The 13,233-nt window shown below is 51.3% G+C and overlaps 1 protein-coding gene across 4 annotated transcripts in view; it reads left to right on the plus strand.

Annotated features, from left to right (window-relative positions):
* Positions 1 to 13,233, plus strand: part of AGAP1 (ArfGAP with GTPase domain, ankyrin repeat and PH domain 1) — a 647,080-nt gene that overhangs the window by 468,827 nt on the left and 165,020 nt on the right. For all 4 annotated transcript variants that reach the window (XM_015111237.3, NM_001261633.1, XM_077956100.1 and 1 more), the window contains 1 exon segment: positions 10,842 to 11,003. In XM_015111237.3, the coding sequence (XP_014966723.1) occupies positions 10,842 to 11,003 (162 nt within the window).

Raw genomic sequence — 13,233 nt, forward strand, 5'->3', positions numbered from 1 at the left:
TAGGCGATTCTTCTCTCCCGTGTGTTCTCTTGGTTCTGGCTCCTCCTATTGTATTCCTTTCCTCCCCGTTTTTATAACTCAGCCTAACACTGTGTTGTCTTTTCCTTTCGCCAACACCTGTCATCTTCCTGGGCCCCCTGCCGTGTCCCCGCTGCCCCTCTGACATTGTGTACCTCTGTGTGAGCGGCAAAGGGAAGGGACAATAATACCAGTCTCTGAAACATCTTCAGAGATGGGGGATTCAAGTCAACCTCCTCCCGCTGAAAGCTCCCGTCAAAAGGACTATGCGAAGGGGTGAGGTTTTGAACCTCACTTCACACTCACCTTTTAACAGAGACCCAGGATGTTGTGATTTCCTTGGATGGCAAAGGTGGCCTGTTCTTTATTTACCGGCCTACACATCTCTGTGAGCTTCAGAAAGAACAGAGCCCTTATTAAAGATCCAAATTAGCTTTCTATCGTTGGCCGTGTATCAAAGGAAGTGCGTTTTAATTTACGAGTTCCTACAACGACTTCATCTTGAGTTCATGGGGGGCTTTAGCCCTCAACTGATTTCCCTTCCTGACACCTACAAATGGGCCTGTCTTTGATAATTTTAAATTCTTTTAATACCAAACAAAAAAGGATTTTTTAGTCATGTACCTGACACTGCCAAATAGGTAAATTAAGGTATGGGTGGAAGCCAGCGGGGGCGGGGGGGCCGATACACATGTGCTCAGCGTTTTCCTCTCTCTCTTCTGTTGTCTTTCTTTTCCTTTTTTTCCTGTATAGATGCATGCTTCTTATGAACATGTTTTAAGGCTTTTTGTATCTTTAATCAACATGTAGAAAATTAACAGCCAACCCTTCAGGAACCATTGAAGCTCCCCCACAGTGAGTGTTGGCTCCTTCTAGCAAATTCTTGGTGCGCCCCTCATCAAACTGAGCCCCCTGCGGAAGAGTGGTTGGAGGTGTCTCTGGAGGGCTCAGCACTCCCTGAAATCCAGGCTCCAGGGTCAGGGAAGATCTGACCCGGGCGGGGATTAAGGCCCTGCTAAGGGCGGCAGCAGCGGCGGGAGTCCTTGCGGCAGGGAGGCTTGCAGAGCAGGTGCACCTCCCCCAGCACCTCCCCCGGCGGACACGCTTAGAGGCCCTCGGGAACGGGAGGGACATGAGAATCACAAGCTCGGAGCCCCCTCTCTTGAATATCACCCGGGATATCAAAAACCCATCCGCACACCTGGCGAGGACCCTCACCAAGGCGAGCTCCGTGCAACGGTTCATCAAAAATTGCCCGGCTAATGATCGGCTGGGCAGATAATCGGAGGAGAGTTAATTGTAAGGTTCGATATGGCATCTTGTCAGCAGAGATAAGTTGTCACGTTTTCCACTTGAGCTGAAACTAAATGATTGTAAAATAAGTTATGAGTGTCCTTGGGCCTGTCTGCCGGAATGATAGCTAAGAATACATTCCTGGCCCATCAGTCTCAAGCAGGCTGCTTGATATTTATGCGGACGGAATGTTATTTTATTCCCCCTCTAGTCATGCTTGTCAGCTCTCCGAGTGAAAAGTGAAACTGCTTCTTTGACTCATACTTCACGTTCCGAAGCTCGCAGAGACTGCAGATTGTGATCATTATTGCTCGTATTATATATTTTTTGGGGTGTGCGTTGAACATTGATGCCCGATTGGGAAGAACTAATGGCTGACATTGAATGTGCGGGATGATGCCGGCCCATCCTGGTTCAGCGCCGCTCGGCTGGGGACCCCGAGTCCCTCCGTCAAAGCCAGTTTAGATGTGGAGTAATGAGGCGCTCGCTTTTTTAATTTGGCATGGCTTTTTTCTCTTCGTGTCTCCCCTCCCGTACTTAACACCATCGACAGTAGTCGTCTGTCCCGGTGCCCGGTAATTGATACAAAATAAAATGCATTCTTTGTATGCAGCCAGGAGGAGTGGATGGCGCTCCGTGGGCCGGCTGGAGCTCATTTACAGTGTCTCAGGCGGGGCTTTCGGGGCCTCTTCAATTTGAGGAATACCTTGTCAGGCGAGAGGAGTAGTCGGAATGGAAAAGCACAGCGTGGAAGCCTAGTGCGTTGTGATTGCTCATATTTTAAACCCAGGGAATGTTAAACAACTCCTTGAAAGGGAGCTCTCAAGACCTAGAAGCCAGGGGCATTCATATTCCCGTGGCGGAGCCCGGCGCCCAGTGGACGGGAACCTGGTCATTCTTACCGTGAGAACACCCAGCCCAGGAGAGGTCAGGGCCTGGCCTCCAGGCCGGTCCTCTCCGGTTGGTCCTCACTGGTCTTGAGTCCCAGGTCACACTTCCTGCCCGACTTCTGTCTCCTGCCACAGCCCCCTCAGTTCACATCCCATTTCACCGCTGCCATCGCCTTCTCAGCACCATGGTGACCACTCCCTCCTGCAGCCGGTGCCCCTGCTGCTGCAGCTGGGCCCTCCCACGGGCAGGCATCTGGAACTGGCACCAGAGCTCCCTCCTGTCAAGGCTGTGCGGCTTTCCCCACCGGCTGCCTGTCCATTCCTGCCGAACCTGCTCCCACTCGACCCAGCCCAGAGCACGTGGCTTCTCTAAGGGCTTGAGTGCCTCCCTCTTGGGCCAACATAGACACCCCACCTCGGAGTGGTCAGGTGCCACTGGTTGTCTCCTTCCAGCAAGAAAGTTGGAGTAAAATGTCCAGGGCCTGGGTCATAGAGTGTTGGAGCATTGCCGTGGCAGGAGACCCAGTGGACAGAGACGCACCCCACCCTGCCTGCAGCATGGCCTGGAAAGTCACTTACTGCCTCAACTCCATGCCTCCAAATGGGGGCAGGGAGGGTGCTTGCGGGCCCACCTTGGAGGACCAAGGACCTCGGCCCTGTGAGCAGCAGATTGGAGCGTGGGCTGGTGCTGCTTCCAGGATCTCGGGTGCTTTGCACACGTCAGTTACTCAAGTTATAGCCTCCTGAGGACGATTACCAGGAGCTCCTGAATGCTGGCCTTGCTTTCTGTTTCTATTCTTGAGATCACCGTTGTTTTTATTCCATGACAGCCCTGTGTCCTCTGAAAAGCTTGCCTCCCTCCCCCTGCAGTGGCCAGAACAAGGCTCGTATTTTTCTGCTCTTTCTCCCCAGCCCTCTCCTGGGCTTTCTCCTGGTGCAATGACACCTTCGTCTCCCTGTTGGTCCCATTCTCCGGGGCGGCTGGAGGTGGCCTGGGTATGCTCGGCCCAGTGCAGGTGTGCGTGTGGACTCTTACATACCTCACTTCTCCCTGCACCTGCGGCCCCTGCCATCGGCGCACTTGCCGGAGATGTGATTCCCCTTGCCCTTCTTTGTTCAAGTAGCAGGGCCCAGGAAAAATCGTCTTTTATGGAAGGCATCAAGCAAGAAATCTGATAGGCATTCTCTTCACTCCTTAGAAATCAGCCCCGTGGAGACAGGGGTCTTGCCCTTTATTCTCTGAGAGCAGCCAGCTCCTAGGGCATGCTTGGTGCATGGGGACACTCAACAGGGAGATGCTTTCTCCATGTCAATAGACTTCACTCATGGGCTCCGTCGATTGCCTAAAACTAGATTCCAAATGGCTGGAAACTCAGAGGACAGTGCTTTGGCACAAAAGCGTGCTTGTGGCTAGTTTTAAAAGTAAGTCGCGAAATTGATACACTGCTGTGTGCTACACCAGAAAGCATCCGTTCCATCCGCCTGTGCAAGTGCCTCTCACACAGAGGTCGGTCCTTTCGTAAAACAAGTACGTATGGAACCCCATTACTCATCCTGAATATGCTTCAGGAAGGATGTGTGCTGGCGAAGAGGATGCGCGAAGTCCCACCTTCCTGAAGCTCGAGCACTCGCAGGGAAGATGTTCCCTAAACAAAGAAACACTCATGGAGCATGTCGTGTCCCCATGTGGAGAGAGCCACCGAGCACAGGGGCCTGGGACAGGCTGGATGTGCCAGTGGCCAGCTTGGGGAAGGCCTCTCTTAGGGCTTCTTCCTTTGGCTTCTGGAGTCTAAAACTTCCTGGTATCCCTTCCGCCTGCCTAGCAGAGCCCCTCAACACAGTTCCCCATCTAAGGCAGCAGGTATGAGCTGTGTGGACGCTGCCGAGACTGGTGTGACTGCTTTGAACCTTGTCCACTGATGCAGCACCTACAGGGTGCTGCTGACCCCAGTGGTTGGTGGGATGTGAGCGGGACTGGAGTGAGGCCAGCTGTGGACAGCAGTGCAGCAGGACAGGCCCTGGGGCGTTGCACTTTAAAGAAGGACAGGAGTCAAATGTCCAGGGTGGAGGTGTGGGGCCAAGGGAGAGTTGCATTAAAAATGTGAGATGACGGGGCTGGGTGCAGTGGCTCATGCCTGTAATCCCAACACTTTGGGAGGCTGAAGCTGGTGGATCACGAGGTAAAGAGATCGAGACCATCCTGGCCAACATGGTGAAACACCATCTTCACTGAAAATACAAAAATTAGCTGGGCGTGGTGCAGGAGAATCGCTTGAACCCGGGAGGTAGAGGTGGCAGTGAGCCGAGATCACGCCACTGCACTCTAGCCTGGCAACAGAGCAAGACTCCATCTCAAAAAAAAAAAAATGTGAGATGACAGCTCATGTTTAGTGCCGGGCACTGGGTGAGCGAGGGTGAGGGAGCATCCAGTTCCCAGGGGAGGGGCCCCGTGCCCATGGAGACTGCTGGGACAGGCTGGGGCAGGGTGGGGTGGAGGGTGCCCTCTTCTGATGGATACTTTTGGTTTTTTGTTTTGTGTTTTTCAGTGAAGTGAAAAGTGAGGTCATCATAGGAATGGTGTGGGGCGTGGGGTGTTTGAAGCGGGAGGAGAGGCTGTGAAATAGCCCCCTGGAGAGTGGGAAGTGGGTTACTACAGAAGTGAGGTAGGATTGAAGGGCAGGCCAGAGACCATGGAGGGGTACACTGATCACGCAGAGGTGGCCGGTGTGCACAGCACCACCCTCTCCCAGCCCTGGCCCGTGACGGTGCCAAGCACGTGGAGGGTTGGAAGTCAGTAAAGTCGGGACTTCCTGCTCAGGAGAGATGGTGGGAGGAGGGAAACTTACAAGGATGAGTTTCAAGTAGTGTGGGATGCCGCCCGGCTGTATAAGGACAACAGTGGGATGTGAGTGGGTTGGATGTCAGATGGCGTGGAACTCAGGGCATAGAGGAGCCATGGGAGTGAAGGCCTAGTGAGCTGGGGAGGCAGGGGTGGGGGTGGTAGTTGTAGACCCCAGAAACTGTAGTTCTTGCTGGTAGCAAGCCTGGGTGAGACCATGAGAGAGGGTGGCTGAGGTCCAGGGCAGAAGAGCTTCATGAGGGTGGAGTGGTGCAGAGGCCACAGTGCTGGAAAGGACACCCAGGAGGTTGAGATGCAGACAGATCAAAATTCCAAATGAGGAGCCTGCGAGAGATTGAAGACTAGAAGTTCTGGTTAAATTCTGTGGGGTTTCTCGCTATTGATATTTTAGGTATTTGAGACTGTTCTTTGTGGCGGGGGTTGTCCTGTGTATTGTAGGGCATTTTTCAGCACCTCTGGCTTCTACCACCTGATGCCTCTAGCACCTCCACCCCACCCAGTTTGATACCCAGAAACGTCTCCATCCATTGCCAGAGGTCCTGGGTGGGGGCTCCTGGAGAACTAGTGGATCTGTGGAAATCGAGAGTCCCATGGGGCTGGAAGTACTGGTGTGGAAGGACGCAAAAGGAAAATGCGGATGTGGAGGAAATGCTGATGGGTTGGCTGTGGTGGTCTCTTAGGGAAAGGTGGGTGGTGGTATTTCCGAGTGCTCTTTCCTTCCCAAGACTGTCACTTAGCTGCTTCCTCCAGGTGAGTCCGGGATTTCTCCCTGAATTATAAATATTCCAAGATATGGAGAAAGCTTGGAAATGAGAGGTCCCTGTCCCTGTCAACTATTTTGCAAAAAGTTTTCTACAGCTAGAAGTGGGAAGGGGCCTAGTAACAGATGTGCCATTTTGATTTCCAGAAACATGAATTCTGAGCTAGGTGCCAGTGAGTCAGGCACACCCAGGTGGGATTCTGAATTTGATTGTTAAAGAGGTGCTTTGTGTGCACGTGGAAAAGGAAGCATGTATTTGAACAGGGAGAGTTTATTAAAGAGAATGGGTAGACATCAAATAGATGTCCCTTTGTTGTTTTTAAGTTGTCAAAAATATGTGTGAGTTGGGTACCCATATAGCCCTCAGCAGAGTATTTGACAAGATTGTTCCTTGGTTTCCTCATAGGCAAGTTGAAAGATATGTGAGCTGAACACAAAGACAGTATGATTTATCTGGGCTCAGTGGTCACTCTCAGAATCTTCCAGGAGTGGATGGTGCATCTGAAGGTGGGAAGCTCTATCTTGACTCCACCCTGTTCACCATCTTTTTCGTTGACGTGGATGGATGTACAGGAGTATATGGTCAGAACGGCCAAGCATAACTAAGGCAATTGTGAAGAGTAACAACGCATAGGCTTAGAACACCGAGAGAGACATAAAGAGTGGTGGCCTGGAATAGAGAGCCTAGTAGTAGACCCACCATGCCCGTGTGGAAGCCTGTCGTGTGGACGACATAGTTAATGTATGTGTTCTGAGTATCTTAGAAATACTGGTGTACACTCATAAAAACAACCGCTGGATAACGGAGGACAGTTTATGGTATAATGCCCCTGCTGTGGGCTCAGCATTGCACAGGTCACGGGGGAGGCGAGCACTGGTGGTTGCCCTGGGCATGGGTGCAGGCATGCTAGTTAGGTTGAGATAAGCGACTGGCAGCCGCATGCAAAAGGTCCTAACTGTGGGCTCCATAGGAGTTTAGAGATGAGAAATGTTAGTTTGGGAGAGGGTGTTAAACAGAGTGACAGAAGGAAGGACACACAGTTGGGGATGAACATGGCCTGTCAAAATGAGAGGACACCCAAGGGACAGAGTAAAATAATAATATGATTTTAATATAATATTACTTAATAGCGGCCCCCGGCAGCAGGAAAGTTGCATTTGCCTGTTCTGCTTATCTGCCTGCAGGGCTAGAGTTGAGCTCTCTGAGGACAAAGACAGTCACAGTGACCATTGTTTCCCATGGCCTGGCACCAGGCCTGGCAGACTGGGCTCCTAACACTGAATAGAGAGGATGGAGTAAGGGGGTGAAGACTTGGGAACCCTGGGCAGAAAATATTTAAAATGAGCAAAAGGATTCACTGCCTGGTTTGAGCATTGAATAAATAACACAGGGAAGGGTTGCTTTAGAACCAGGTCATGATCTTGGGGGTCTCTGGATGTCCTACCCCTGAACGTTACGAGACTTCTGAACAGTGTTAAATCATACACAAAAATGAATTAGTCTTGCCCTTTTTTCCGGGGTATCTATAACTTTTATCTGATATTCAGTGGAATCTGGTATTTCAGAAATACATGTAAGAACCACTACTTTAGAAATATTAGTATTGTAAAAACATGGGACAGCTTAAAAAGTCTGGGAGGAGAGGGACCTTGTGGAGTTGGCTGCACGGTCCAGGCTTGGGGGTGAGGTAAGAACTGGACCGGGGTGAATGGTGCTTAAATGGAGAGCAGGCAGCCAGGGAGCGGCTTTGTGAAAACAGACTGAGCTCGGGGTTCCAGGCTGCTCAAGGCAAGGGACGTGTCTTGTTTAAACCTGCCCGCTCCCACCTCTGCAGTCCCACCGCAACCAAACAGCCATAGTGCAGGCTCAGGGGGTCTCAGGACTGCTGGCTGCACCTTGGGTCCAGCTGACCAAGGTGGTTTACCAGATGTCCACCGTGGAAAGCAGGAGTTGGGCAGAAGTGGCGGGCAAGTGTCAAGTTTCAAGGGTGAAGCCCAAAGTGATAGCAGAGGAAGCTGCCCGGAATGCAAAGGTCAGAGTGAGTGCTGTTTCTTGGGAGCCGACTGCTGGGAGGAGAGGGTCAGGTAGAGCCGAGCCTGGAACCAGTGTTGGTGTCATGCACATGGAGAATGCCCCCGTGGACGTAGGGAGGAGAGGCAGGAAAACATGGCATCTTGGGTCGGCACAGTTAGCATGATAAGGGAAAGGAAGGCTTAAGGGGGCGAAGGAAGGCACAGTGAAACAGTGTGCCATTTTGAAGAAGCAGTGGTGAGGGAAGCCAGACTTCAAGGAGTCAGGAAGAAACGCAATGGATTTAAACCCTCTATCTGGATAGGAACCTTGTCTGGAGAGGTCTGCAGCGGTTTTGAGCAGACCCGACCGAGCTCTGTGACTTCAGCAAGTTACTTAACTTCCCCCTGTGCCTTGGTTTTCTAATCTGTAAAGTGGAGGTAGTAGGGACACCACGTGCCTCAGCGGATTGCTTAGAGCCCTGAACGCTTTGCTGAAGGTAGAGCTTGCAATAGCCCCGATGGGTAGTGACCTCGGATGAGTATTTGCTGTTGAGACTGTGGCTTCAAGGGTTAAGGAAATAATTCTTTAAGGAATAATGGGGTTAAGGAAAGGTGTAGGGAAGCAGGTGTGAAAGATCTTGGGACCTCTGAGGACAGGAATGAAGCGATGGAGAGGGAGGAATGAGTGAAAGTGACCTGGCCAAGACACGTGAGGATGAAAGATGGAACCAGGACAAGCTAGGAAGGTTCATTTAGCGAGAGAGGGGAGCCTGTTCCCCTAGGGATGGAGAGAGGGGAGCCCGTTCCTCTAGGGATGGAGGAGAGGGGAGCCCGTTCCTCTAGGGATGGAGGAGAGGGGAGCCCGTTCCTCTAGGGGTGGAGAGAGGGGAGCCCGTTCCTCTAGGGATGGAGGAGATGGCAAGAAGACCAGTAGAGGAGCCGTGATGGTGGAGTCACAGCAGTGATGCCCCAGGAAGCTGACAGCCAGATTTCTGCCATTGACGTTACCTCCCTCCCACCTGCCACCAGGGGACACTGACCTGTCCGTGTGCCTCTGCATCTAAGGATGTGCGTACATAGGAAGCACCTCCGCCCTGGTAGAGGGAAAGTCGCTGAGACACCGAATTGCCACATTTCTCGCAACTCCTTAAAGTGGTGAAGGGACCTTCCACCTTTTGTTAGTGAGTGTCCACCCACAAGGAGTGCACACGGTTGACACAGTCGCAGGGGTCTCATGGTGTCCAGTGCCGCCTGGGCTGCCCTGCAGGAACCCTGGAGTGGCCCTTCACCCCCTTCGCAGGAGAAGCTCCCCACAGCCCTCTTCTTCCGCGTGTAAAGGGTGCGTGCAATAACAGGTGACGCTTCCCACCGTGCAGAGAGGGGCAAAGGGTCTCTGCCTTAGGGCGGCCAGGAACGTGCATCGGGGTGTTCTTGGGACCATATGTATTTCTCAGATACCTTAAATTGAATGTTTTTACATTTCTCAACATAAAATAAAAATTCCTAGAACTTTGCAAAATATACATATTTTCAATTCATTTTGATTTCCATTATCTTTATATTTGAAATCATGTCACTGTTCTGCTCAAAACCCTGCAGTGGCTCCCCATTTCCCCCAAAGCACAGGAGAGGGTCCTCACGGTGGCCCACGAGCCCCCTCCTCTCCAGTGCCACCTTCCACAGGCCTCCCCCACCCACACTGGCCGCCGCCACTCCGGCCCCCTCTCCGTTTCTGGAACACACCAGGCTCCCTCCTTAGAGCCAGGCTCTGGCTGTTTCTCTGCCCTCATTACCTTCTCACTCCTCTGCCATTTTCAAGTCTTAACTCAGTGTCCCCTGCTCAGTGAGACCTGCCCCAGCTACCCTATTTTAAATGACACCCCCCATTGCTGCCACCTCTCCCAAACCTCCTAGCCTCGATGCCCCGTGTTCCTATTCTGTCTTTCCCGTAACTCTTACCAGCTTCTGGTGGACTCTAGGTTCTAGCCCGGCTGCCATGTCACTGCCACTCCACTTTAGAGGGTTCCCACTGGGGGCAGGAATGTTTTATCTGTTTCTCCTCAATCAGTGGCGGCTCCCAGCATCTCGAAAAGCTGCTGGCTTACAGTCAGTGCTCAAAAAATCAGCTGAATGGGTGCAGTGTGCTGCACAGAACTCTGACTTTGGACTTAAAGATGCTGAATCGTAAAACAAAAACTTTTCAAGACTCCAGAGGCACGCACCACCTGTTTTTCCTGCACATGTTCAGTGTACTTTTCCACCCTGGTTGAATTATATGTGCGTTCTGGTTATTTAATACCACTTTGGCCTTCTCTTTGATAAGATACAAATGGACATAATACATTGAGAGTTTCACTTACAGTGAATAATCACGTGTGCACTGGTTTTGAAATTTTTCTAAGTGGCTTCAGTGAATCAAAAATTGGCAGGCCTGCTATATCGACTTCCAAACACTGTCACTGGACATTGGTGAGAGAGAGAAAAACATAGCATAGAATTTTTCACTGATAATAAAACAAGGTGAAGTTACAGTCATCTGTAATATTGAGGCCAGAAGAAAGGATCAGGAATCCCTTATCCTGCGCACCCACAGGAGTCAAACCCATTTCAGATGATATTTCCAAATGTATTCCTAAATGCATCGTTTTCATTTCTAACATATCAAGGTAATTTTAAGAAGAGAAAGACAACTAAAAAGCATAAACTCACCCCTTTCCTTTTGCAGAGCTCCAGTCATGCAAAGGAGAGAAGGAGAACTTATCCATAGCATGCTGGTGATAGAAAAATAAATGCTTGTTTTTAGATGGCAGGTGGCACAGTAGAGCAAGGGGGACTGAGCCCATCTCATACCAGAGGCTCTGGCCCTCCAACCCAGCAATGCAGTGATGGGATGTTACTTGCAGGACCCCGTGTGATGTGGGAGGAGCGTGGCTGTGCTGTTTCTGCGTACTCTACTTTGTAAGTGCTCACTCTCTGCATTTTTTTGCCTTTTCCGGTCCAACGGCAGACACGGGGCTGGGTGACTCCGTATGCTCCAGCCCCAGCATCTCCAGCACCACCAGCCCCAAGCTCGACCCGCCCCCCTCCCCTCACGCCAACAGAAAGAAGCACCGAAGGAAGAAAAGCACTAGCAACTTCAAAGCCGATGGCCTGTCCGGCACTGCTGAAGGTAAGGGCTCCGGGGTGCCCAGGGAGAGAGTCTCCACTTCGGAAAATTCTTTTGTTATTCTTCAAATGTGTGAAATTAGACACCCTTAGCACCACAAATGCACAGTAATGCTGGTCACCGAATGTGCTTTCTGTTTGCAAGGTGGCACTAGAGGGCCCTTGGGACCTTTTCATCACTGTCTGATTCTCATGTTTCTCAACCAAATCTGCTCTCACTCTTGGCCGCTGTTGCTGGTAGCTGGTAGGAGTGCTGGTCTCCCAGCTACGAGCCTGATCCGGTTCTGAGGTCTCGCCCACCCTGGCAGCCTGGGCGAGTGTCCTCTCCAGCCAAGGCGGGCCATGCTGCGTGACTCTGCTGGGGACGGTGCCTACTTCTAGTTTAGGAATCGTCTCTGATATTGGTGACTCTTAACTAACCAGACACCTGCCTTGATTTCAGCTTTTAGCAACGTGTTATGATAAACACCTCTTCTGTTAATGTCCATCAGCTCTTTCTGGTATGTGGGCTCTATTAATATTCCAGTTGTCACCGCTCATTGTGAGGCCTCCTTTCACCTGAGTCCTTACTTCATTTTTATTGCCACTGATGGCTGAAGCTGAGCTTCCTGAAGTGGCTCCTCCAAATGAATTCCCTTTTTTTAATTCCATAGATGCAAGTAGAGACACGTGAGTGCATGCATACATACACACACATACACACAAACACCCCACATTATGAGAGGTAAAATTAGCTCAGTTGTAACAAAGGAATACTTAAAAGGAAAAATTAACATTTGAGAACCTTGCTGTCAGAACATGAATTGTTGCCTGTGAGACCGGCAGTGGTAAGAGAGTGTGGTTATACCTGTGAGACCGGCAATGGTAAAAGTGTGTCTTCAGCAAGGGTCTCGTGCCCAGGGGCAACCTTTATGGCTTCCGTCCTTTCTCTATGGCTGCCACGCTTTTTCCAGATACTCTGCTCGATTGAGGGTTCAAACCCGCGAGCTATCAGACAGTGGCCACATTAGAGGGAGTGGCCCGTCCCCTCCGCATGTCCAGAGCGGAGTGCGTGAACCCAAGGTGCGTGTGTTAGCAGGGAAGGGGCAGAGCGTGCGGTGTGTTGTGTGTTTCCATAACGCCCGAGGCGGGGAGCATCATTTCCTTCATCATCAGGAAGCTGAAGTTCAGAACTCTGAGTAGCCCGCCAGCCTCTGCAGAACGGTTGGAAGCCTTTCTCCTTCACGACATTTCTTCCCGTTTTGCCTCCCATAAGCTGTCTGCTAACATATTGAGGCAATGAAAACTGATTTTTCGGCCGGGCACGGTGGCTTACACCTGTAATCCCAGCATTTTGGGAGGCCAAGGCAGGAAGATCACGTGACGTCAGGAGTTTGAGACCAGCCTGGCCAACATGATGAAACTCCGTCTCTACTAGAAATACAAAAATGAGCCGGGTGTGGTGGCGCGCACCTGTAATCCCAGCTACTTGGGAGGCTGCGGCGGGAGAGCTGATTGAACCCAGGAGGTTGAGGTTGCAGTAAACTGAGACCACACCACTGCACTCCAGCCTGGGCGACAGAGTGAGACTCTGTCTTTAAAAAAAAAAAAAAAGATTTTTCTCATGTAGTGGTGAGTGAGGATAATTCCGTTAAGTCAGCGATGGTGGAAAGTAATGGTTACAGGTCAGAGCAGCCACAGGTGCCACTGACCTTCCCACTGAAAACGGATTCAGCCACAAGCGCTTTGTGTTGGTAAGACTCCTTCAGGCAACTGTTTGGCAAAAATCACCCTGGCAAGCACGTGCAGCCACCCCTCCCTGATTGGGAAGAAGGTTAGCCTCCCCCAGGGTGGGCAGCCTATGCCCTCCACACCCCCAGGCTGCACACACAGGGGCAGGGGTTAGATTCCCTTTAGGGTCAGGCCGTGTGCTCATTTTCACAGGTACACGTCTTCTTGCATTTGTTGTGTGTTTCCAGTCGAGGTCTGTGGGTTTTTTTAATGCACAGCCTGGTAGGAACTGACCGTTGCCACTTAGATACACTTTCGTTATCCCACCCACGTGTTGACTGCTGTGTAAACAAGTGAATGGGGGCGGGGAGGGGGCACTACCATAAATCAGTAGCATTTCTGCACATTTAATTGAGCAGCTGGTACTACCCAGTGTTCCCTTCAGCACGGGTGCGTTTGAAGGAAGTTTGACAAGTGACCGTGACCATGTTGGATGCCTGATGTTTCGAGTCCACTTGCTGAGT

Source organism: Macaca mulatta, chromosome 12 (genome assembly GCF_049350105.2).
Source record: "Macaca mulatta isolate MMU2019108-1 chromosome 12, T2T-MMU8v2.0, whole genome shotgun sequence".
Taxonomy (NCBI): Eukaryota; Metazoa; Chordata; class Mammalia; order Primates; family Cercopithecidae; genus Macaca; species Macaca mulatta.